Source organism: Rhipicephalus microplus, chromosome 4, assembly GCF_043290135.1.
Source record: "Rhipicephalus microplus isolate Deutch F79 chromosome 4, USDA_Rmic, whole genome shotgun sequence".
NCBI classification, from domain to species: domain Eukaryota; kingdom Metazoa; phylum Arthropoda; class Arachnida; order Ixodida; family Ixodidae; genus Rhipicephalus; species Rhipicephalus microplus.
Window position 1 is genome coordinate 205,867,280 of NC_134703.1, and position 26,774 is coordinate 205,894,053.

General features: G+C 45.8%; 1 protein-coding gene across 2 annotated transcripts in view; it reads left to right on the forward strand.

The window, feature by feature from the left end:
* pio (zona pellucida domain-containing protein piopio) overlaps positions 1-26,774 on the forward strand; it is a 200,088-nt gene that overhangs the window by 168,312 nt on the left and 5,002 nt on the right. For both annotated transcript variants that reach the window (XM_037423643.2, XM_075893947.1), the window contains 4 exons: positions 3,906-4,054; positions 21,855-21,936; positions 23,415-23,577; positions 26,170-26,338. In XM_037423643.2, coding sequence (XP_037279540.1) covers positions 3,906-4,054; positions 21,855-21,936; positions 23,415-23,577; positions 26,170-26,338 — 563 coding nt within the window. The remainder of the gene's footprint in view (positions 1-3,905; positions 4,055-21,854; positions 21,937-23,414; positions 23,578-26,169; positions 26,339-26,774) is intronic.

Genomic DNA, 26,774 nt, shown 5'->3' on the forward strand with positions numbered 1-26,774 from the left:
TCTGGAAACACTGGAATTTATTCTATGCGCCCCGCCATGGTGGTCTAGTGGCTGAGGTATTCGTCTGCTGATCCGCAGGTCGCGGGATCGAATCCCCACTGTGGCGGCTGCATTTTCGATGGAGGCGAAAATGTTGCAAGCTCGTGTGCTCAGATTTGGTTGCACGTTAAGGAACACCAGGTGGTCGAATTTTCCGGAGTCCTCCACTACGGCGTCTCTCATAATCATATGGTGGTTTCGGAACGTGAAACCCCACATATCGTGGTCCCGACGAATGCATTCGTTGGGACGACGCTACCGATGTCGGGTATTGCCTTCACTTTGCTGGCGAGTGGTTGGATACCCTTTGGAGTGACAAGATGGCCTAGGAACTCTATTGTAGCGAACTGAAGAGGCACTTATTGGGATTAATTACGAGGTCGTAATCATCCAGGCGGTGGAACAGGGTGTGCAGGTGGGCTTCATGCTCAGAGCTGGATGAGCTTGCTACAAGGAGGTCATCAAGGTAGGCAAATACGAAATCTAGACCTCGCGTGACCTCGTCGATAGTGCGCTGAAAGGTCTGTGCAGAGTTGCGCAATCCAAAAGGCATCCTCACATATTCAAACAGACCGAATGGGGTGGTGATGGCCGTCTTCGGAATGTCGGCGGGTTCTACAGGAATCTGATGGTAAGCCTTCACCAAGTCAATCTTAGAGAAGATTGTGCACCCAGCCAAATTCGATGTGAAATCCTATATGTGAAGAAGTGGATAGCGGTCTGGTAAGGTGTGGGCATTGAGAGCGTGGTAATCCCCACATGGTCTCCAGTCGCCAGGATCTTTCTTCGGCACCATGTGGAGTGGCGACGCCCAGTTGCTAGAGGAATCCCGCACAATGCCGAGTTCAAGCATGTGCTCAAACTCACGGCGGGCGATGGCGAGGCGTTCTCCAGATAGTCGACGGGGTCGTGTAAATACGGGAGGTCCAGTGGTCACAATGTGGTGAGTGATGGAATGCTTCACTGGTGACTCTCTGGTGTGCGGCTTCGTGATGCTGGGAAAGTCGTCGAGTATTTTTGCCTACGGCGAAGCAGGTGTGAGAGCTCGCAGTCCCGTTGGCGAGGAAGTACAGAGTACACCGTTGATGGAGAGGTGTGTGTTGAGATCAATGAGGCGATGAACATGCACGTCCACAGCAAGGTTGAAAAAACTGAGGAAGTCATCTCCAAGAACAGCTTGCGAGATGTCAGCGAGGATGAAAATCCAGCGGAACGTACGGTGTAGTCCAAGGTCAAGTGTTGGCCGTATGAGCGAATGGCGGAATTGTTGATCGCTTGGAGTGGGCAGGTCTGTTCGTTGCGACGGCGATCTGAACACGAGGCCGGGATGACGCTAACCTGGGCTCCTGTGTCGATTAGGAAGCAAGCGCCAGCGATCTTATCAGAAACATAGAAAAGGCGGCATGTATTTCGACCAGTACTACTTGCCGCCGTTAGTGGCCGGTCATCGCATTTCCCGATCAGGAGCACGGGCGAGTGCACTTGCGAGCAGAGGCACCGAATCGGCGGTGGTACCAGCACACGGTTGAGGATGAAACGTCCCGCGGCGCGTCGGGTGGCCGAAGTTCCGGAGAACGTGGGGGCGTCGAGGAGCGACTGTGTATCTGGAACGTGGATGACGGTCGACGATGCGCAGGTACAAAGTCATCGAGGCGCCTGACAAGGGCGTCCAAACGGTTCTCGATGCTCGCGAGCGCCGGGTCTGCAGCGGTGGCCGGTGGCAGTGTGGTAACGGCGTTGAGGCTATGTGCCCGCGAGAAGTCCGCCACTCGGTCAGCCATTTCAGCGAGTGTGTCTACTGGGACATCTCCTGCAGCTACGAGGACCGGGACCATGTTCTGCGGTAAGCGCTGGAGGAACAACTCACGTAACAGCCTCACCTCTTGAGGGGCGGAGGGGTCACGAAGGAGCTGGCACATGCGTCGCAGGAGCTGTGATTGGGGACGGTCACCGAGCTCTGTAGTCGTGATGAGCTGTAGGAGTCTGCTGTGTTCGGACAAAGACTTGCGGGAAATGATAGCTGCCTTCAACGTGTCGTAGGGATGGCTCGAGTGCGGCGTAGCTAAATTATCAGCTAAGTCGTCGGCTACGTCCGGAGGTAAGCAGGATACCAGATGCCAGTGCCTGGTCTGTTGGCTGGTGATTTGCCGTAGACGGAAGTGCGCCTCGACCTGCAGAAACCATGTGCTGGGGCTGTTGGGCCAAAATGGTGGCAGGTTGACATGTTGAATCGCAGCGACTGCAGCACCGCAAGGTCTGGCGTCTCCTTGGGCGTCAGGACCGGTAGGATTGGTGGCAAAGCCGGCGGGATCCATGCGGGATGATCGGGGCTGTGTGTTCTTTATCTGATTTTTTTTATTATCGTGCTGCACCCGCCGCGCGGCCCAAATGCCAACTTCTTCTTCCTTGACGAGCGGCGCATTGAGGCGCTACAGCTCAATGCTCACGCATTAAAATTTCTCATGTGTGTTCTCGTCATTCCTTCGTAGATAGTGCCAATCTCATGTGGCACATACCTGCATACCAGCGGCACATATCCGCCCGTGCGTATGTGCCACTGTCTAGCGGGCGTCTCGACCACCACGTCCAACCCCTCATGTAACACCCCTCCCTGGGGTTTTTCAGGTATAATAAATAAATAAATAAATAAATATTTCTCAAACCATCTTACCCTCCCATGCTAATTTTATTTTACACCAAGTTAGGGGAGGACTTTGAGAGCACCCCGACGTAAGATAGATAGATAGATAGATAGATAGATAGATAGATAGATAGATAGATAGATGGATGGATGGATGGATGGATGGATGGATGGATGGATGGATGGATGGATGGATGGATGGATGGATGGGGATGGATGGATGGATGGATGGATGGATGGATGGATGGATGGATGGATGGATGGATGGATGGGTGGATGGATGGATGGACGGACGGACGGACGGACGGACGGACGGACGGATGCGCTCAAAGTTGCCGAAGTTCACTAAGAAATGATTCGCATTTAAAATGCATAGAAGCACAGGATGAATAAGCTGAAATCAAAATTATGCCACTACCCCTTATCCACTCGTGCTCTGTTAAAATGTACCTTTTTCTGGATCAGTCCTCTTGATGCCACGCATATGCATTACAGATACGAGCGGTCGACCACAGCTGCCTCGATTATTTGACGAGTAAATGTAACGAAATTCTATCCAATTATGTGGCGATTCTCGCACTGAGACATGCGTCCCAAGGAATTACAAGATGTTTGTCCGTTTTCTCTGTTACATTATCCTAAAGCTATCATTAATACATATCCTGGTGTCTCTAATATGCACTTTTCCGCTAGTTGGTGGTAGTTTAACACACATGGTTTACTTTCCACGAAGCAAGTTGCCTAAATTTTCAGGTGGCTAGCCATGAGGAGCCCCGACACAGCTGCTGTTTTCCGAACAATACTTGCCAAATGTTTGTTCTTTCATGCTGTAATGTATCCAAACACTTGATACATGTAAACACGCTACTAGTATCAGCAGACAGTAGCACTCGTATTCAAGGCTTTCATTGGTTTCACTAAATGTTGTTATTCTCCCTTTGTACTCTTATGGGGCTGTTAATTCATGAAGCTGGCGTAGTAAGAGAAACATTTCCAAAATTGAACCTTCATAAGTCCTTAATAAAATGCTTTGTTGGATTAGCTACTTCATTCTGGAATATATTTGAGCGCTCGTATATCCGCATCTATTCTTGTTCGTTTGCGCCCAAATCAATTCTTTCATAAATCTCCCTCCCTCATTCGATACAATTCGTTCAAGGAGAATTTTTTGTGGCCGGGCAGACCTGCCCAGCCATGACTAAAGTTCTTTATTTTTTTACGGCAGCATGCTGGGAACGACGCCTTTAGTGGCCACGGCGCCCATGCCGGGATGCAGCATGAAGATCTTTGTGGGTGACTCCGAGGAAGAAGTCATAGCCGAGAATGTCAAGATTGGAGATCCGCTCACTCTCGTCATCAGCATTGACTACCAGGGTAAATGTGATTGGTGCATCATTTTATACATCGAGACTGTGCTTTGTTAGCTATGGCCACACCCCTTAAATGTCGAAGGACTCTGCTTTGGTATTGAACTTTTTGAACGATGGAACTTAAACACTTGTGATAATATGTGGTAGCACAGATAATAGGACATGGACAAGAGAAGGCACATTCGAGACAAGACAGTGCTTAATTTGAACACAGGTTCAACACAGTTGTTGAAAGTTAGGGCTGTGTAATCTTGAATGTGCCTTCTCTTGTCCAAGTTCTTTGTCTGCGCTTGCATATATTACCGTGCTGCCATACGAACAAGCCAAAATCTCCACCCTTATCGACTTCAATAAACACTTGTCTCTAGAGCGTATGCTGTGCGAGGACTCTAGCCGTTGCGCATAGGACAATGCGGTGTGTGTACAGTTTCTCAGCATAAGACAACATACGCACTGGAATAGAATAGCTTCCACTGATTTCATCTACGCTACCAGGTTCGAGGATCGGCACTGTCAAATATACGCATATGTGGTAGGAAGGCTTAACTTGTCGCAGTCACATGTCCATCTTGTTATTGCAATCAGTATTGATGTTCTTACTGTTCTAAGCACAAGCTGCGTAGTAAAAAAATTCAAGTGGTTCAATTGGGAAAATACCAATTGGCATCAATTGGTGTTCAACCTATTGCAATTTCGCCAGCAGTTGAAAATGTACCAATTAAAAGCAATTGGTAAACCAGTTCATATTCAATAGATTATAAGGATTTAGACACAACTGGTAGCTAATTGGTTGACCAGTTTGTGTAGGCTTGGGTCCAATTGGTCATCCAATTGAAGCTAACTGGGGCTGACAAGGCTAACCAGTTCAAGTGAACTGGTATGCAACTGGTAATCCAGTTAATCGTAAATGGTCAACCTGTTCGAATTAAGCAGTGTTTATTCGTTAAGCAATCCGAATAAGTGCAGTAATACAAAGGAAGCTAGATGGTGTCCAAATGGTTTGCCAGTTGAATAGAGCTGCTGTTCGACTAGACGGCCAGTCAAGGTTACATGGTGTTCGATTGGTTAAGCAAATGAATATATGTGGTCAATCAATTAAATGTTCCAGGTGCTCAACTGGTCAGCCAGTTTCAATAACCTGGTTCCCAACTGGTTTACCGGCTGAGCACAAATGGTCATCCAAATACTCAGAACAAGTGCTCAACAAAAAGATTGTTTATTTAAAAACAATAGTTGGATGAAAATGTTTCATACACAACGAGCTTTGTAGTACAATCTCCCTATTTCTGCTAATAAGCGTATTGGTAGACAAAGTGCTGCCCATTCTGCTGCAGCTTCTGGAAAGGAGGTTTTTTCTTCAAAGTTTTTTCTTTGTTCTGCACTGCATCAGCAATCATGCAGACAGGCTGCGTGAAAGAAAAATATGATATTACAGACAGAAAAATGAGCTGCATGGCTGTAGTAGAGAGGTTAACACACTAGTCTAAAACGCTGCAACTGCACGCTTTGGAACTTTCCAGCATGAGTAATTCAGATAGCCCACATGTGAGCGTCCTTAGTGGTCATGCATAACAACATCGACAGTGAAATTCGGAGTGTGTCATTCGAGTGTTCCAGAGGAGTGTGGTGACCTCTGCACGAAGCATGGAAATGTTAGCTTCTTAACAAGATTTACCTTGTACAGTAAGTCCCATACGTCAAGCTTGATGCCCCCGTGCACCATGTCCGTTGCAGTCATGGGCCAACACTGGCTAGGGTAACAAACAAAATGTGCAAAAAGTGTTAATAATACAATGGTTAAGGTAGTTCAAAAGTAAAATAATTGCCTTCAATAAAAAGAAATAGGGCTGAATACGGATCCTGCCAACATGATTTTACTGCAAAGACACTGGATATAGAACACACTGGTAAAGCTTGTGAGCTGTGTCGGCTGTGGCTGGCTGTGGCAAAGATGTGCGGTCCAGTCGCAATAACAGTGCTGTGAGAATTTGCAGTCCAGGCACTGTCAGTGTAAGCACTTTCATGAAAATATAAATTACACGACGATTGCTTTTGCCAAACGAATACAAAATTTTATAACGAGAAACTATTTTTGAAGTTTATTTTGACCTTACTTCACTGATTCAAGTGTAACATTTTTGGAAGGGTTGTTAGTACTAAACCAATGCTTGCTTGTTCAGCCCTTTCTTACTGTATTCTCGTATGAATAAACTATGGCGGCTGCTCACGTCAGAAATATATGAAGTGGTGAGAAATGTTTTAGCAGATATAGTACTACGGACGATTTTGGTGTTTGTGAACAGACTGGCTCGTGCCAAACGGCCTACCCCAGAAGACTTTCTGTGCCACTTCCGGTAATGCTCTTTCAATGGTGCCGGTTTTTTTATAATCTACTTGAGTTTGTTGCTCTATTTCTGGCGCATTATTTAGGGTGTGTTTAACGCAACGTCTAAAAGGTACACGAAGGGGCTCAACATAGCGCACGGGAGGTACTGGCACGGCCACTGCAACAGGTAACACGGCTCGCATGCCCGGAGGTCGCCGCGTGAATTACCCGTCGAGGCAGGCCAATGAATGCGGCCCCCAGTGGCGTGCTGCCTGTAACAGATGCCGACAGACAATACACCAACTACAGGGCAGGTTTGTCAGCAAGCTAATTTGGCCCAGTGGGTTTTACATGTCCATGAAGTGGATATGCATTTTGTAGATGCAGACAGGTAATTGACAGCCCACACCTGTTTTTCCCTGTGCACGTCTTCGAAAAGCACCTAAATCGTCAATAAGCAGGAAAAGAGTTGCCCGATTCATAGTGATCCATATTGACATAGTTGTACAATTCAGCTATTCGACTGGAACTGAAAGCCTACCCACTGTTGAACCACGAACATATTTGTGTTTTCGTCTAAGCATAGAATCTCAGAATAAAAAACATATTTCTGCTCTTGTGACACACCGCGTACTTTTTATACAGAACAGCGGCGATTGTAATCACTTGCGATCCGAATTGTGATCCGAAAAAAATTAAAAATGTACTGATTATGTGATGACAGCACCTGCAGCTGGGTCACGCAAATCATTATGGCTTACTAACAAGTAAACTATTCATGAATGAAACTTTCTACGCACCAAAAGTTGAATAAGTTAAAACGCGACAATGTTCATTAGAGGCAGAAAGACAGGTGATGAGTCATTTGCTCGCATAGATGAGAACCCACTCACTAGCATCACTTTCGAAAAAAATCAAATGCAATGACAATAAAACGTGGACACCGTGACGTACAATGCGCGGCAATTCATGTTGAGCGCGGCTACTTAGTGTCCTACGTTGTTTCTAACAGTACACACCAATGATGTCGCTTAAACACCTTTGCGATAGATTTTCAGTGTTAAATTTCACGTTGTGCTACCCATTTGAGGCGCCAGTACACACACGTCTGCCATGGGTGGAAGCCCACAGCGTTCGGTGTATTCTTAGTAACTAGGGGCCATCAACTAGTTAAGGTTTGAGTATCGCCTCTGTACCATTAGCCAGCGCTGAGCTTCACAGTGCCTTTAATGAAGTGGGCAGATCAAACTTGCATGGTCTTTGTGGGAATCTATTTTTCTCGCGTAATCGCTGCAATGCAGGCACTTTTATGGAGCGAAGCTTCTTAAGCCGTGCACTAAGCGTTCCATCGTAATTGTATGTAGCCACCTGTTGTTAATTCTTGAACCGGTCGTAGAGGGCCGTGCTTGTTACATATAAAGAAATGCATATACACTGAAAAAAGCAAATGATACAATACTAGAGGACGTTACTTGTAGTATGATAAATAATAAAAATCGCAGCATATTCATAGAGTGAATGATGACGAGTGGGGCGAGCATCCGTCAGTCCGCCCGTGCTTCCTTCCGCCAGTTCGTTCTTGCTTTCGTACATCTGTACGTCCATCCTGCATCCATTCGTTCATCCGTGCGTCCTTCTGTCCGTCCGTCCCTGTGTGCGTCCATCCGTTCATCCGCCTGACCATTTGTGCATCCGTCCACGCGTCTGTCCATCTATCCGTCTGTGCATGCGTCCGTTTTTGCTTCCATTCATCCGTCCGTGCACCAGACAGGCAGACAAACAGACAGGCAGACAAACAGACAGACAGACAGATGGACGCGGCCAGCGGATGATTCACGGTTTGGTGATAAAGAGTGTGATACGCGCAAGGCGGCTGCTCGCGTTCGAAGACGGAACTTTGAATTGCGGGTGCACGAGAAAATTGGAATGACGTCACATGAAGATGTTGGCGTTTGCGTGTTCGGCGGCGGCGCTGTTCGCTAGGGAGCACGGAGTAGTAAAGTGAAAGTGGTTCTGGCGCGCGCGTGCGTGCAGAAGGTCAGCGAATGAACAAGGCTGCAGAGCAGCGTGCGCGCAAGGTGGCGGCGGCTCGAGCGCGAAGACGGAACCCTGATGTGTGAGCTCGTGAGGCAGAAGCGTGCCGGGAAGTTGTGCGACAGCACGGACTAAATCCCGGCGTTCGAGAACGGGAGGCCGAAGCAGCGCGGCAGCGGCGTGCACACCCAGCTTCGCTCAACTCACCATCATTCACCCCGTGGACATGCCGTCTCTTTTTTTTATCGTCATTGGTCAGATATTGGAACGTTTTCACTAGCATATAAAATGAGTTCAGACTTTAAGACTGCATCCTGGCTTGACACAGCTGCGTGCGTGTCGGCTTCAGGCAATGAACAACTTTATTGCCGGAACAAGAACGAGTATATATACACAACTAGTGCCGCCGCCAGGCATGCGCACTAAAGGTACAAACAGTGTCGTGGCACTTATTGAGCCTTGCTACATCTTTCCTTTTTACGGGGCAGTTAACACCTGGTTAGCGCCTCTCAGGTAGAAGGTACCGACAGGGCTCGCATCGTTGCCTTGTGCTTCGCCGTAGTTCTGTAGGGGCCGTTGAGGACGCCCCGTTTGGAGGGACAAGGCTCGCTTCTGGCTGGTTTGATTTTGGTTGCGGTTCTAGCAAGCGGAGATGCTCTCTTGTGCGCCGAAGTTCCCGGCCGTCTTCTGTTTTAACGATGGCCGAGCGGGTTTCCCCGAACGCTCTGATGAAGACTGCAGGCGCCCAGGTCCGCTGGTTTGTATCATATACGGTGACCTGCTGGCCTGGCTTCACAGGCGGTAGTGTTCTGCTACCGCGGTTGTAGTAGGTCCTCTGTCGTTGCCGTATTTCTTGAAGGCGGCCCTGTACCACTTTCGGTGGGATGGTTCTCGGTTCCAAATGGCTGATAGGCACCGGTAGCAGAGTTCTAGTCTGGCGTCCCATCAGCCTCTGCACAGGGGACTGGAGCACATCATCACGTGTAGTATTGCGCCACTCAAGCAAAGCCATTTGAAACACGGGCATTTTCAATTAGCACTTTTTTAAAAGCTTTTTTGCCTCCTGGACCGCTCTTTCCGTCATGCCGTTTGACCGCGGGTGGTAGGGGCTTGAGGTTACGTGAGCAATGCCCAAAGTGTCCAGAAACTCCTTGAACTCATGACTGCTAAAAGGCGGGCCATTATCACTGCACAACTTTAGTGGCAAGCCATGGACGGAAAAAAATTTCTGAACACCATACTTTAAGCGAGCTCGCCGTTTTCGTCCGAAACTCTCGTAGTTCAAAGAAGAACGAGTAGAAGTCGACAATGACGGCGAACTCTCGGCCTTCGAGACAGAACAAATCTATGCCGACAACTTGCCATGGTAGCGAGGGTACCTCGAGACTCAAAAGTGGCATCTTAGGGTTCTGAGGTTTATGCTTTTGACATACTTTGAAAGCTTTGCAGAACTGCTCGATGTTGCCCGCCATATTTGGCCAAAACATCACGTTCCTTGTCCTAGCCTTCATTTCTCGACTCCCACATGCGCTGAGTGAAGAGTACTCATCATTTCTGATGTCTTCGATTGTGGCACGATTACCTTGTTACTCCGGAATACGAGGCCGTCCTGTTCGTGTATCTCGTCCCGGTACTCCCAGTACGTCCGAAGTGGCTCGGGGACGTCTTGCTTGTGAAGCGGCCATGCTGTACTTGCGTATTCGCGGAGCTTGCCCAGGGTTGAGTCCTCATTGGTGGCTTGAAGCAAGTCTTGCAGCGCGCGTGCAGAGGTTGAAATACATTGAAGAACATTGACCTGAAACTGCTCGTCTTCTGGCATGCATGCTTTGCTCGGAAACCTTGACAAAGCATCAGCTAGGAATAGTTCTTTGCCCGGTTTGTAAGTCGCATGGATGGGGTAACGTTGTAGAGTAAGGCGCATGCGTTGTAACCGTAGTGGGCACTGATACAACGGCTTACTGAATATCGCTACTAAGGGACGGTGGTCACTTTCCACAGTCACTGCATGCTGTCTGAATATGTAGTCATGAAATTTAGTGCATCCATGCAAGTGTTTCCTTCTCTATCTGTGCGTATCTTGTCTGCGCTTCCGTAAGTGTCCGTGACGAAAATGCGACGGGCTGCGCATCCTGCATTAGGACAGCGCCCACCCCCAGCTGGCTCGCATCCACCGATAAGGTCACCGGTTTACTGGAATCAAAATACCGGAATACTGGCGCTTGTATCAGAGCCTCACGCAGTCTAAGAAAACTTTCTTGCTGCACCTCCGTCCAGACCCATGCAGTGTCTTTCCGCAGCAAAGTACGACGTGGTGCTGTGACCTTAGACATGTTTGGAATAAAACGCTGTACAAAGTTCATTGTGCCCAAAAAGACTTGTAGCTCCTTAGAGTTCTTTAATGTCGGCATTTCCAAAATGTCCTGTACACGTTGTGGGCCCACACGCAAGCCTTCGGCAGTGAGCACGTGCCCAAGGTAGCGAACCTCTGTCTGCAAAAAGAAACACTTCTTTAGGTTTAGTCGAAGATTCTGTTCGCGGCAGCGTGCTAGAAGGAGCTGCAAATTGTAGTTATGTTCTTGCTTTGTTTTGCCCCAGACTAGAATGTCATCCATTACTACCGCTACATTTGCGAGACCTTCTAGGACACGATGCATCGCTGCTTGGAATATTTCTGGTGCTGAGGCAATACCGAAGGGCATGCGGAAAAAGCGGTAGCGTCCGTACGGTGTACTCGTTGTGCAAAGTTTGGAGCTATAGTCAATCAGCTTTATCTGCCAAAACCCTGAAGCTGCGTCTAATGTCGAAAAAAAATTTGGCTCCAGCAAGCTTTGGCACAACGTCTTCCAGTGTAGACATAGGATAGTTCTCCCGCAAAAGTGCTTTGTTGAGCTCGATGAGATCTAGGCAGATGCGTACTTTATCTTTCTTAACGACGGTGACCATGTGACTTGACCATTCCGTTGGACCTTTTACCTTAGTTATCACGCCTTGTTCTTCCATACGCTTGAGCTCTTCCTTGACTCTTTCCTGAAGGACCACGGGAACTCGCCTGGCTGGCACGACGATTCCAATGGCTCCGGGCTTTAACTTCATTGCGTACTCTTCGCCTTTCAGCTGTCCCAGTCCACTGAAGACTTCTGCGAAAGGTTGAGCCGCTGGGTACAACTGTTGGACGTGAACATTTTGCACGCGGCAAATAAATCCTAGGCGTTCCGCCACTAATCCACTTAGAGTCACAGGCACATTTTGTTCGACCACAAAAAAAGTTTCTTCGTGCTCTTTGCTGTTAGCACGTAGGCGCAGCCGAATTTTTCTTGTCGCTGGGGTCTTATGGCCGAAGAAGGCGGTCAGGGTCGCGTGGCAGGTTTGCAGGGGCCCATTGCTAAGCTTTTTTGAGTCTTTGCTTGAAATTACGCAGCAGTTAGCACCCGTGTCTCGCTTGCACGTGAATTGGCAGCCTTCGATGTCAACTGCTGCAGTCCAGTTATCTCCCGCTGCGACTGCGCATACGGTCAAAGCTTCCAAGAAAAAAATTTTCTTCATCCATTTGTAGTTCGTGCAGCTCTTTTTTCATGCCTCTGTTTTGTCGCCGCACCGACGATCTACATGCTTGAGCGAAATTATTACGCCCCCCGCAATTTTTGCAGGTTTTTCCTGTAGCCGGGCACCTTGCGTTACCGTGCGCGCTATAACCGCACCGACTACAGTGATGCTTTTGGGTGCTGACTGCCTGAATAACTGCGGCGCTTGCTGCTTCTGTGCCTTCGTTAATTTCTTTAAACTGCTCCTTCCCAATTTCTTGGGCTCCACACATTTCGACGGTCCTGCTGTACGACGGATTCTCGGTGATAAGCTTTTCTTGCAAGCGTTTATCTCTCAATCCCAGAATAATCCAGCTGCGAAGCAAACGGTCTTCTAGGTCCCCGAACTCGCAGTTCTTCGCTAAAAGCCGGAGATCGGTTAGCCAGTCATTGAAACACTCCCCTGGCCTTTGGTTTCTTGATTCGAAGCGGAATTCATTAAACGTCAGGTTAGTCACTGGCTTGTAGAATTCCTCAAACTTTTCGAGCAACGTCTCGACGTTGTTTTTGTCTGCATCATCTTTGAATTTGAAGGTGTTGTAAGCCTTCCTGCCTTCTTCGCCGACTGTTACGAATAACTTTGCTGCTTGTACTTCTTTAGGCTGCTTTCTCAACTGGGTAGCGGTGGAGAACAAAGTGAACTCACTTTTCCATGTCTTCCATGCAAGCCATGCGTCTGTCGACGGGTCCAGTGGCTTGGGTGGGGAAGCAGGGTTGACGGACCCGACATAGTGACAGGAATCCGCTGCCACCATGTGTGCGTGTTGGCTTCAGGCAATGAACAACTTTATTGCCGGAACAAGAACGAGTATATATACACAACTAGTGCCACCACCAGGCATGCGCACTAAAGGTACAAACAGTGACGTGGCGCTTATTGAGCCTTGCTACAACAGCTTTGCTCGAGTTGCGAGCGCTTCATCAGATTAATTTCATTCACATAAAGATCAGGACACAAGCAGCAGTGACCAGCAAAACAGGCTCAACCGGAAGCTTCCAGGGGTGCATTCCGGTGAATGCACAGTGTTGCCAGAGACTGGCTGGCGCTGGCGAAACTGTTTGTAGTAAGGTGTTTTGTGAATTTCGAAATATATTACAACATTTCTGCCACATCACTCATTGCCAACTTCGCAGAACTTGCACTGCACATGGCACTCCATGTTGTTAACCAGTGAAGAGAACTGGTATATAAGGTGGTCAGCCAGTTGAAATTAACTGCTTTCCACCAGGTAAAACACTTGAACACTTACAACATGAAATCTCTAAAACTAGAATGTTTCCAATGAACGGTCTACTCTAACTGGACAGTCTTTTTCAATTCAGATGTGCACATCCAATGGGACCAACAAGCAATAGAATTGAGAGGCCAATCGGAGTTCACTGTTACAATGGTTTACCAATTGTGATGTGCGGAACCAATATCGGAAACTGCTCGACCCATTGGAATGGCCAATTGGTACTGCGTGGTCCAATTGCTCCTCCATATTGAAGCACCACATTCCATGGTTTCTAATTCATTCCACTTAGAACCAATAGCTAGGAGCCGGTATGGCCAACTGGATTGGACTCATCCACTTTTTTGACTGGGTGTTGTCTTGCTGCACTTTTACTCCCACCTTTGCTTCAATATCTTTGTTTTAGTGGTGCTAAGCTTTCAAAACTTCCTAGAATGCGAACTCTTGCAAACTGCTGCGCAATTGAATATTGCACACTGACATCACGAGAGCCGGATACAACTGGAATTTCGCAGCAGTTCCTCCACAAAGGAGGATGATTATCAGCATGCAACCTTCGGCACTCTCTCTAGATTGATGTCATAAGCCAAACAACTCGTGCCCCCATTCGCCCTCTTCGAAAACATTTGTGCCTATGCCCCTAGCATCTACCCACTTCTTAGGTTGTGTTGGACTATAGAGCCGCAATTTAAGAGAAAGATATAATGCTGCACCTCTAATGTGAAATGCAAAGAGCCTTCTAGCCCTGTGTGTCCCCCTCTTCTGGTCGGAAATGGAAGGCGGAGCTCTCGTTTCTTTTCATCAAACATCTTAGTCTTCTTAATCTATCTGTGTCAGTGATGTCACTGGGGCTGATGCTGACCGAAAGTGGCACTCGAACATTACATTCATTGATGTTTAATTCTCTCAAAACCAACACAGAAAAGTTGCATAGCTATTTAGCATGGGTGTAGTAAGTAAAAGAAATTGGTAGTACAGCATGATATGTGAGATTTCAAGTGAAGTTCAAAGGGCATTTGACAAAAACAATGTTGTAAAGAACTTACTTTTATTCTCTGGGCTGTAAAAAAATAAGGAACCCTTAATCTTCAGCTTCAAGGCAATACTGATATTCGAATGCGACAGTGGTATTCTAATCGTAGTGGGTACTTCAACCACTTAATGTATGAAATCTTTTCGAACTTGCTGTGTAACCACTACATGGCTTTAAATATGCAGTAGCGTGTGTGGTTTTTGTAGTGGCTAACTAGTTTTAAAAATTGAGGTCTATGAAAATCCCAGGTTCTGACGCACGATGGCAATGTACACTTGTACCACGCATTATTACGACAATATTTCGTGTTGGAATGTGAAACACGTATCTAGGGTGCGTATTTGTTAAGCATAAAAGATAATTTCATGGCATTTCTAAGCAGAGTAGATTATTTTCACTGTATTCACAAGCAGAACCATGGTTGCTAGGTAGAACACCAGCTTGCACTCAAACATACCGGGATTGGTCGTAGCTTAGACCCAGAATTCTTTGATACTTTTATTTGCACTTTTTCAATTTTTTGATAATTCAAACAAGATGATTTATTGCTCACTACCAATGACGCCGATGTTGACACCGGAACGAGCTCTTGATTGCCATTGCATTAAAAAGTAGAGGAAGTTGTAGTGCATGAGCATTGAGAGGTAACAGGATGAGTGCAAAGAGAGAGTGCTCGCCATTTTGTAAAGAACTTATGAAAAGTCACACGTTACCCTAAGATGAGTTTTCTGCCGATTATATGAATTGACCCCACGGAGCTTTTTTGCTATAGAACAGCAACGGTGATATTGCAAGACTTAACCAGGTTTTACACTGCCTTCAAAATCGACCCACCCTTCAGTGCTCCACATTATGTCATCATGTGACGTCATAATACATGACAGTAAAACCCAACCTTCTACCCACTCCCTCTGTTCCCTTGAGCAGAGCTCTCCCAGCTGCGTAGCGGCTATTGCTACAGAAGGGAGTGCAACGTTGGTTGCTTCTCATGCTCTGCACTATCGGCTCTGCCGAGGCAACATGCGGCGGTTCCGACGGTGAAGTCTTGTAAATATGTACATATGTTTCTGTATATAAAGTCGAGTTGGTGTAATGTTCGAAATGTGCTGGCTTCCATCTCCGAACAAGCAGCAGCAGCCACGACAACACAAGACGGACACCGAGAAGCAACCAACTTTCCACTCCCTTCTGTAGCAACAGCCGTTACGCAGCTGGGAGAGCTCTGCTCAAGAGAACAGAGGGAGTGGGTAGAAGGTTGAGTTTTACTATGACTTAATAGTGACGTCATGACAATGCAACATATGTTGCCCATTTGTGGTAGCATGATGGAGAAAGCAAAAGCTAGGGAGGAACCTCAGGTGATTTCGTTAGCCTTAGCAAACCAAGCTTCCTGTGTCGCTGTCCCTTCTTGCCACTGTGCAATGCCTCCTGGGTAGGAATATTGTTCACTAAGGTGATTACATTGCGGAATTGTTGGTGCACTCGATGACATATTGAGTGCTAACAAACAGGAACGGGAGAGATACGACAAAGAATATGCTAACTTCAACAATTTCATTTACAGGAAACACCAACCTATATATCATTACACAATGGTACCACCAGTCTATCCACTAGCCAAGCAGAAAAGTCCTCTCCCGATCTAAAAAGTAAATCGATGGTGCACTCAGACACGTGTCACTATCGTGAGAGCTAACTTCAGCGCCAATTATTTTTCAGACGTGTTTATGTTTCGCCAGTACAATGCAAGATTCATTCATAGGTGCAAAACCGCATTCTAAGCAATGTACATACAAACGACCATAATTATTCTTTTTTATCATTTAAGTTGTGTTTGTGAAGATGATCGTTAAGGCATTTACGCCTCAGACCTATGCACTTATTAGCACAGGTCAGTGGGAGCTCATAGACCACCCCTTGTACACAATTCACAAAAAGGTCGTGATGGTTTTTGGAGTACCCGAGAGCTGACCTGTGGTGTGGGGCCATCATGCGTTTTAACCTACTAAGGTTTTGCAGTGTCGACAACACTACTTTTACGTCTACTCGACTCAGATTATGAGCCATTGTTTGCAGATAAAGCACTACTGCCACTGTGATTCTGCGTTCCACCTGTTGGATTGGCCGCTTCCTGATGGCTGCTGTCCAAACGGCATCTTTTAAGCACACCCTCAACCGACACCTATACCGACTATGGGAAATTTACTGCAGATAACCTTTCGTACTGAATAATCAGGCTTTTATGGACTTTGTGGTGGCAGGATTTCCGCAATTAATTTTCGAAAGATTGACAATGCTTTTTTTACCTAGCTTCGAGTGAAGTTAGGTGTATCGCAACAGGGGCTTATTAGCTCTGGGTCTATATTCACAACACATGTGCTGTTTTATGAATTCAAGTTCAATGTCTAAAAAGTGTGGCACGTTATCAAACGACTCTTTCACTGTTATAATGACTGGGCTAAGTCGAGCAAAATAACAATGTTGAGCTGATTTACTGATACGTCTGCTTCCTATTCACACACGACAAGGTAATATTCCACGCATATTATAACGCTGGCTAGTCTGTTCTCTGACAAGGCATGTGGCAGATTTCTGTTATAGTAAGCCAGAAAAATGTCTTAGTACCGGCGCTTAACATTTCATCGAGTTGCTCTTACCAACACGCTCAAAAAATGGCATCGTTCCTGTAGCACGGCACAGAGTGAATGAGCAGAAGATGGGGACAGTCTTAATAGCATCACTCAACCACTGGCAACACTATTTTTGTAAAGAAGCAATCACATTTATGGTAAAAAATCTCGTGACACATCACTTGCGCATCGTCTGCACGAAATTCCTATTGTGAGACAACAAAGGTAGCTCTTTGATTGAGAGCAGTTGAGGGTTTGTTTATAGAAGTGTCACCTTCTTAATTTCGCTTCATTAGATTACCTTATTTCTGCTTTTGCTTACAAGTGAACACGCATTGTAAATTGGATCGCACATTGACATTAGAGTACAAGATTGGCAGTGTACCTATGAAACCTTTCTTCTAATATAAGCTTTGTTTTTCTGTGGTGTTTTAGGCGTTCGAAATTTTGCACAATATGATTTACCAACTAATCCGGCAAAAAGTACTGTTGTGATGCTCCCGGAGCTTGTCACAAAGAGATAGTCTACTTTGGCCAACGGAATTGCTACCAGATGTCAAGGGCAGATTTTAGGTTTTTAACTTTGAACATTCAACTGAAAAATAGCAAAAACAAAAAACTTCCATCCAAAGTCATTAAAAAAAAACTTAAGATGTCAAAGCCGGTGCAGCTTCGAAAGGTCGGGTTTCTTTGTGAAATAAATTTTTGGTAGAAGCTTGCTCACCTCTTTAGTTTATATCGCAACCATGAAGACTTGAGCCAAATCTGTTTCTTTAATTCAACAAAAAATGTCTGATGCTTTTTATTTCACTCACTCTCCCCGCGGGCACACGCTTTCGTTAAACTATGCAAAGGATAGACAAAGTGACCGAACACAGAAAAAACAACTTTAAACCTAGCGTGTTCATCCTTGCATTTAGGACGATGTGGAAAATGAACCATCAATGTAGAGAATAACTTCTCTTGCAAGATTTGTGGGCGGCATAGTAACTGGTTCTGGATGCCCAGCTGATTTCAAAGGCATGTTCCTTCGGGACTACTCAATCCAGATGCTCACACGTTGTCTGCTAGGCCGATACCAGATAGCTCATGCCGGTAATTCACGAAAGATCACTTTTTCACCGTGGCGTTTACTTGACTGAGAGTCAAGTGAGCTTGGGCGCCTAATGTTACTCGATTCTCACTGCTCCCTAGTGGCATACCAGATTAAGTGGAAGCCTGGAGCTCATGCACTAAATAGCACAAAACGCCACTACACTGCTTCCGGGGACATAGGTCATCAACCGTTCCCTTTGCAAAGCATAATATGTGTTGCCACTTTGAAAAAGCAAGTGTCAGAAAACGAGGAGCTATGGCAGGTGATTTTACCATTTGAGAGTTTAAAGAATGAAATCATTGTGAAATAAAAAAGTACAGCTCCATATGCGGCGCGATTTCTGCGATCATGGCCTATGTTTTGAACAGGTGCTGTTAAAGTCACAAGTTGAATGCGGACTCTCAACTTGAGCAAGGTGACAGGCGTGAAAAAAGCGGCCTGTGGTCAGTTGGTTCAGCTTGTCTGTGTATTCGTGGACGGACTGTTGTTACCCTAATATCCGGCTGCTTAGCTCTGTTTCTTTCTTCTTTACTCTGGCCTCTTAATTCGGTAGCAAGCAGAGTAGAGGCCGAATAGCTATGCACATGTAATACCTATGGGCTCCCATTAAGCTTTGGGACGTTATGTTAGTGTTGCACACGTCAGTGATTGCGAGGCAGTGTTCCTATTGATAGACTCATTTGTAGACTGTTCGAATGCAGCGCACTCCCATTTAGTGACACCATTTGCCATGTTGCCAAACATGAAAGGTAGTCTTAAGCCACCACCTATAATCTATAAAATAGTCAAGTTAGAAATGACGACTACGTACTAGAGTGTAGTACGAAGATTTATTAGGTGACCAATTGTTCTGTCTGATGACTGCAAGCACGCTCCCCAGAACACCAACGGAAGCTGTAATTTCACAGAGCTACAGCCGCACAGTGCCATTAAGGCTACAGCTTTAAATGCCTCAACAAAAGCAAACAATGATCGCCGGCGGCGTCCGGCATCTTCTCGCATCGGCGGCGTGAACACGAGAGATGGAAGAAGTCATCATTACGCAGAAACTTCATCATATGACGTCACATATCATAAATGTTTGTGACGTATCGGAAGGTCTCTTAGCTTCACGGCATCATATAGCATTTTTGCTTAGCTGAAATGGGCCGATCATGAGAGCAGTGCATAACCACCTGAAGGGCAAAAAGCTAGCTTTGTCTCCAACGCTTGAGGCACTGAAAAAACTATGTTGGGTGCAGGAATATGCTGCAGGGAAGTAGGAAACATTCAGTGCATTGAATGGGAAGAAAATCAGGACAGTTCTTGCCTTTCATTCGTCTCAGGTGAATGCATGAGGGCACTGGCGAGTTTTTTTCCTAACTAATAAAAAATGAAAAAAAAGACAGTCTGGTTTTTTTTTTCGTCAGATATTCACAGCGGTACACAGCAGTATTATGCATTGCGTCATGCAAATGATGAGGTCGCAATAGCTTGAAAGACAAAATAAAACACGAGTGCTGTGAAACTCAAACGCATATATCGAACGGGGAGCCGGTTCTGACGAAGCCCGGTGAAAACATCACACCGCTATGTTCCTTTTACTTTTCATTGCCGCGGTACCCAAAAAGGCTGGCGGGAAGCATGAACGCAACTTAACTTGCATGAAAACACGAATTTGCGGGGTTCCTAATTCGTGAGGCGTCCAGCGCCAGCTTCTCGTATCCGGATATGCCCTTTAGATTGGGCGGTGGCTCCCGCTACAAAGCCATAAAGTTAAATACTGTCACTATGTGTTTAAGGATTGAATTTCACTCGCACCTTGATTGTAGCCACCAATTAGCCTCCCCCTGTTTATTTCTACCTGTTTCAAGTCTTCTTATCCTTTACTGTCGCTAAACCTCAACACTCTGAAAAATTCCGCGCAATTATCTTGGACAATTAGGAGGAGCCCTATACAGAACATTATCAAATGTTCAGTCGTTTTCTGCTTTTCTTCACACGCACTACATACTCTGTATGGCCTTTGTATTTGGCTCGGTACGTCTTGGTCCGCAATACTCCCGTTCTGGTCTGAAACAGCAGAGAACTACCACAAGAATTATCGTAGATCTTTTCTTTTGCAATTTCCTGCTTGAAAGTTCTGTTGGTCTTCAGTGATGATTATGTAAGCATTCCAATCTTCCACATGTCCGTCTCTGTTTCTTTCACCTTCTTTTTAACCAATGTTTTCTTTTGGCTTGGTATTCTGCTGTTCTCCACATACTTGCTTGACAATTTACGAGTTCGCTTCCTACATTTAGTATCAGCATTATTCATGTACAAGTAGCTGAAAAGTTTCCTAGCCCAACGCTTTTCTCCCTTTTTTCTCAATCGCCCCTCAAGTTCTTTCATGCTGCTAGCTTCCCTGCACTCAAACGATGTCTATATTATGTCACCCTGTACCCACTGATCTGGGGTATTCCCCGTGTTCCCAAAGCAAGTCTACCTATGCCATGTTGTTTAACTTCCAATCTTGCTTGAACCTCTCAAATAATGCTCAAGACCGCATTGCCGAATGTCCAACCTCGGACCATGACACTTTTCCAAATCCTTCTCACAACATCATACCTATTGTTTTTTCACAGTGCCCTATTTTTCATTACAGCTGCATTCTTGTTACCCTTAGTCAACATGTATCATTCGTGTTTCCTTAGGTACTGAGCTTCTTAGTCCACTCATGCAGCGCCGCCATGCGGAAGTGGCGAGCGGAAGCAGAGCGCGCGCTTGACGGCGTGAAGAGAGCGTTTGCCCGGGCACATAAAAAAATAGAGAAAGCGCTCGTCAGGTGCACTTTAGGGGCTGAGCTGTCGCGTGCTGGCGTCGTCGATTGGAATAACTCAGGCAAAACCACATACAGGCCATAGCGAATTGAGCACGCGCTAGCGCCTAGAGGCCTGACCCCACGCACCCGTTGCAGAATGCCAGCGCGAGGCTTTTTGACGGCGCGTCGTGTGCTCTCCCTACGAAGAGAGTTTGCAAGCAGCTTCGCATAGCCACGTGCCCTCTCTCTATCTAGGGAGAGGCCACGACGACGCTTCAAAAAGCTCCGTGCTTCAACGGGTGCACGTGATGAGGCCTTAAGAGCAGTCTTTCTCCTTCGAATTTCTTGGTGTCAATATTAACGCGCCTTGTTTCTCTTGTTCTTTTAGCACTTTCATGATGATATTACCAAAGGCAAAACCTCATATGACATAGCAAACTGCAGCATATTGAGCGCGCTCGCACCAATCAGACGTCGTCTTGCTCTTGTTATTGAAGTGCCTCAATGACAACATTAGGTTTGGTCACTGCTACTGCAGTAAGGACACACTACAACAGTAATGACAAAGAAGTGAAAAAGGAGGCAAGGTAAATATAGCAAGGGAGGAAATAAAAGAAAAAAAATCAATTAAAATACAATTAAACAGAAATAAAGCGAAAAAGTACAAAAGAGACAGTAAAGAAGACCAAAAAAGAGGAGAGAAGAGATCTTCACCACTAATTGGCAAAGGTGCCTTATTCCATTCCCCCATAAATGGCATAATGTCATGATCCCTATTGACGTGATTTTTTGTATTGCTCGCGCTGACGCCTATCTCAATGTTCATGTTTTACGTCTGGTAGAGGACATAATGCTTTCCTATTAAAATGAATAGAATGGCAAAATGACAGCAGAAAGACCGAGGAGATTGACGGGATTGTGGGTTTATGGTCAACTGACGAATGATGAATACATTAAATACAGCCTTGTGGTGCTCTTTCTGAAAACTGTGCGTCTCTATCATTAGAGCCGTGTATCAGCAGTTCTAGAAAGCCCACATAGAGTAAACATGCGAATAAGGCATTAATTATTTTATGGCCTTTTCCAGAAACCTATGGCATGCGTGTTACAAACTGTCTCGTGCGTGACGGTCTCAACTGGGGCGAGCAGCCACTGATCAACAACGAAGGGTGAGTCATTCTCTGAGCATGAAGACGACATTACCAGATAAATCTCCTACGAATTTCGCTATTCGTCTATAATAAACCTTTCATAACAAAAAATAAAGGCAAACGATCCTAGTGGGTTAATAAAACATTCCAAAGGGGTCATGAAAATTACTTGCTTCAAGACAACGCCTCTATTCTCCGCCAACCAACCTCGATTTACACGTGCTCATGGGCATGTATATGAAGTAGCGTGCCGCTGACTCTCAGAAACAGCTGGAGAATGCCAGTATTGAAGCCTAGGAAAGCTTCGCTTCAATCTTTTTTGTCTGCGAGTTTGCGAGTTCTTTATGCATGCCGATAAAGAAAATTATTGACACTAGACTACATTGGTGGATGACCACACAGAGGCAAGTCAACAACACATTATGGGATATCGAAGGGGGCGTTGCGGTGTTGATAGAGCTTTTTCGTATAATGTTACCCACAATGATGGCTTGAAGGTATATTACTCTAGAAGTTTTTCGGGATGTGAAACAAGAATGCAATTCCGTCAGTGAGGTATCAGGATTATGCAGTCTATTAGAACTGGGCTTCTTTGCACAGATGTTGCATAGCTGATTTCTTGAAGGGAAGAACAGTATTCACTGAGAGCAGTATTCACTCTATAATCACACGATACCGTAATAATCGCTGTCTACTGGATTGCATCGACTACATGTAAGAATGTTCCAAATTTCTGAGAACTACAAATTCGAGAGCATGTGTCTCAACTGACTTCAACAAGCAAGCGCAGTTGCGCGAAATTAAGTCCCGTGCACACCGGGCGGCGGGGGAGAGGCAGTGAAGATCGCAAAAGTGTGGATAGCGGGAAGGTTGTATACACAAGTTGATTGGTAAGGCTTTGCATAATGGGTATACAGTCGATTTAGGAGACATGGTGCCAGGATTCTGACATGTGGATACCAATATCATAAGCTGGGATGTCGATTTTGAACTGTGCAATTGTTTCGCAGCTGTGATTCAATACATGGTTACTGGAGAGGTGGGCGGCGCAGTGAACATCGCAAATGAAGTGTGTGGGGATTGGGAGGGAGGTTGCATACACAAATTGAAAGGTAACGCTTTGCATAACGCATATACAGTCATTTCAGGACACTTGGTGCTAGAATTCTGACATGTGGATACCAATTTCCTAAATCTGGACGCCGATTTTGAAGTGTAGAGTTGTTTCGCAGCTATGTATCAACACATGATTACTACACAAACCATTTCATGCAACAATAGTATAGGGTAGTCACACCTGTGTGGCGCACGAAGGATACTTTCTAATAAAAGATATGCGAAGTAAAGACACTGAGGTGCATGGCGCGGGCCGTAAGGAAAAGGCTGCATGTTTAAGAGGCCTTTCATAGAGTGATTTTACTTGCACAAAAAAAGAAACACCTAGAGAAAAGACACCTTAAAGCAGTTCCGCTTGACTTGGCTTCATTGTTTGGCAGTTGTCCCGTGGACAGCGAGATCCTGGGACCATTCGAGTACACGATGAACAAGACCCGAGCTTCGGTCACCTTCCAGGCGCACAAGTTCCCCTACACCTCGTCCGTCTACTATCAGTGCAATGTGCGACTGTGTCTCAAGTCAAGCGGTGGCTGCGACGACGTGGTGCGTATGCTTTCGGGTTCATTCCGTGGAAGTCGCGTCATTGTGGTTTCAACTTTGCATTTGCTGTCGATGTGTCTTTTCATCAATGTAGGTGTCAAAAATTGCCTTGTGAGGAAGTTTGCCAACAGGCATAAATAATCAAAAGGTCAGTTTTGCCACACGGGTCAATCAACAAACTTCAAGTGAAGTAACATATTGCAATGTCACACAAAGAACGGCAAGCAGCTCAAAACTTTTGCGCGCTGTTCAAGCTCAACAAATGATGAAAAAGAGCACACAGGATGAGTGCGAACTGTTGCACTTGTTCACTAAACCAGCCTCCGATTTGGCTCGTTAGCTACTCATCGTGCGAACTCGGCCGCCACTGTAGCGAGCGAAGTGAGCTTGGTGTGGTTTGTGGCTTCACCCCAAATGTTGTCATAAAGGAACAAGATGTACAAAACGGTGGCCACAAAATGTAAGTGCGAGCACTGATAAACATGAATATGGTTGCGCACACAGACGCAGACACTAGAACAGGAAATGCACAGATGAAGAGCGCCTACTTGCAACTAAAGTTTATTCGAAAATAAATCTAGAACATATGTATCACTTCTGTCACATCACCCGGAAGGTGAGACAGCAAAAAACACAGAACGGGGCTATAAAACACGTGGCTCAAATCAGATCTTTGAGTGCTGATGAGTTATGAAAATTCATTTTCTGTTAACGTGATGGAGCGTTCGCTTATGCATTTCTTTCCACTTCTCCTATTGTGAAACCTCTCTTTTAGCACTCTGGTGGTCCGATCTTGGTGTTTTTATAAAACAACAGCATCTCATAAAAATGGGTTGCAAACGCACGAGCTACAATGTTTGGGCAAGTGTGAACTATCTGTTATGTGCAAAGATATCCTATGTTCTTGCAACCTGGTGTCGACACATCCTCCGGTTCGGCCTATGTAGATGTGGCTATGGCACAATGGTACCGAATAAACAACAGCTGTTTCACACGTACACTTAACATACGACTGCGGTCACATCAAACTCCCTTTCGACCCTTAGCGCTTTGCGCTAATTTCTTATCAATTCTGCTACATAGCTTGATTAGTTTGTTTGGGGCTGAAAAAACTACCCCAACGTCACATCAATTTGCAATGTTTTTTATACTATGTGACAGCTTGTGCATGTAGGGGATGGCAGAGGGCTTTTTAACTGGTTCCGGTGAAAAACGTTCATGTGTCACGATCACACATTTGTATTATATGTCGCTCATATGTATCATGGGATGACATAAACTGCCTACAAAAAAGTGGAGTATGCATTGGTTCACGTTTGGCACCCATTCTCAGCAACGTAATTCTAGCACATCATGATCGAGTCTTGCCAAACAAGCTTGACGACTTTGTAAAATTTAAAGTTTGCCGTTTTGTTGATGATTCGTGTTGCCAAAATGTGATAGTCGGAATTCCCAGGTCCTTCCCTCTGACGCTTTGGCTGTTTTCTGAGAGCGCATGAAACCGCTTGTCCTCACGTATGAATCGTCAACTGAGAAAAACCTACAATTTTTTATTTGAAGATTTTGCTAGAATCCTCTGATGTTTGTTGAATGTATGAACCAAAAAATGGGGCAAGCCATTTTCGCCTTCCAGCTCAGCTTACTTAAAACTCGTTTAGTGGAGCATCGCTAGCTTCTGCCTTGCCAACGCCTTAAAGAAGTCTTGCCCCCACATGGTCCAACATAGCTTTGCTCTACAAGTGTAGCGTCTGAACAAAGCTGGTTATCGCACACACGTTCTAGTTTCGGTGGCAGAAATGCTGGTCATTGTTGGGAAGAGAGCAGACAAACAGGAAAAGCGCAACAGTCTTGGAAAGAGCCGTCCTGTCGTACTACCTTATGTGCACGACGTCTCGCACAAGCTAAAAAAGATTGCTCGTTCCGCCATCGTTGTGGTGATTTTTTCTGTACCAAAAATGACTTTTGAAATTGCGTTAGTACACCCCGTGCAAACTCTGCCCCGTACTGTGTTGCGCACAGGTCACGATACATCCCATGCGCAGCGGGAGTCGATGATCCACTTGATTTCAAGGACGTGTGGTAATGTCTATGTCAATCTAACCAGCAGAAGCACAAATGACCGCCTCCGAGAGCGCCGAAATGATGGGCACAATGTGATACAAGGGCACCTTGGTATCTATTGTCGGGATCGGTGTTGCACCCCTTTCTTGGACCAGTGCTTTATATTGGCATGGCAGAGGAATCAGCTTAGCTGCAAAGTAATTAAAGCTGAAAAGATACACTTTCTAGGTGATAACTACAAATGTACCTCATCTGTTGCTTTATAGCAGTTAGAATGTGATTACCTGGCTGGGCTTTGAGGCAATCGAGGAACTGTCACACGTGCTTTGATAGAGACGCATATATTAGGGTTGTATTTTATCCTCCTGCTCTGTATCATCCATTTCGACGCATATATATTTTGATACTCTGCAAAATAAAGTTAGCTTTGGTAGTACACTGAAAAAAAAAACTCGAAGAAATGTTACATTTTATAATAATTTAGAAAAAGTTCTTTTTCGTGGCAACTAGTTGAATGATACACGTGTCTTGCAGCCTCCCGACTGCAGTGATGTTCGCCACAGTGTTCGTCGTCGGCGTGATGTGGAGGCCAAGGGAGACCTGACTGCCCTGGAAAAAGCCGAGCAAGATGTTCGTGACCTCAGCATTGAGGTCTTCTCTGGACTGTACGTCAACGAAGTTACCGATGCGGAGGATCCAGAAGGTGAGAAGAATATAGCTTCAGCGAAATCCCGTTTTGTGTGTGCTTTTGTGTGACTTTAATTTTCTACGTGTTAAACAGAAGGAAAGACAGGACTGTTAACCAGTCTCGAAAAACTGAATCGCTACCCCACACGTGGGGACAGGGTTAGGGTGAAAGCTGGACGCTACATCAATCACAACGAACGGACATAATAATAACCTATGAGAGTTTTTTTCATGCCAAGAACACCATATATTATGAGAGATGCAGTAGTGGAGGGGTCCAGAAATTTCGACCATCTGGTGCTATTTAAGGAACTCTGACATTACAAAGCACATGGACCACTACCATCTCACCTTCATTGAAATGTGACGGCCACACCCAGGATCGAACCCGCAACCTTCGGGTGAGCCACGGATTTACCGAGGACAACAATCAACTGCCAAGAAAAGTTTAG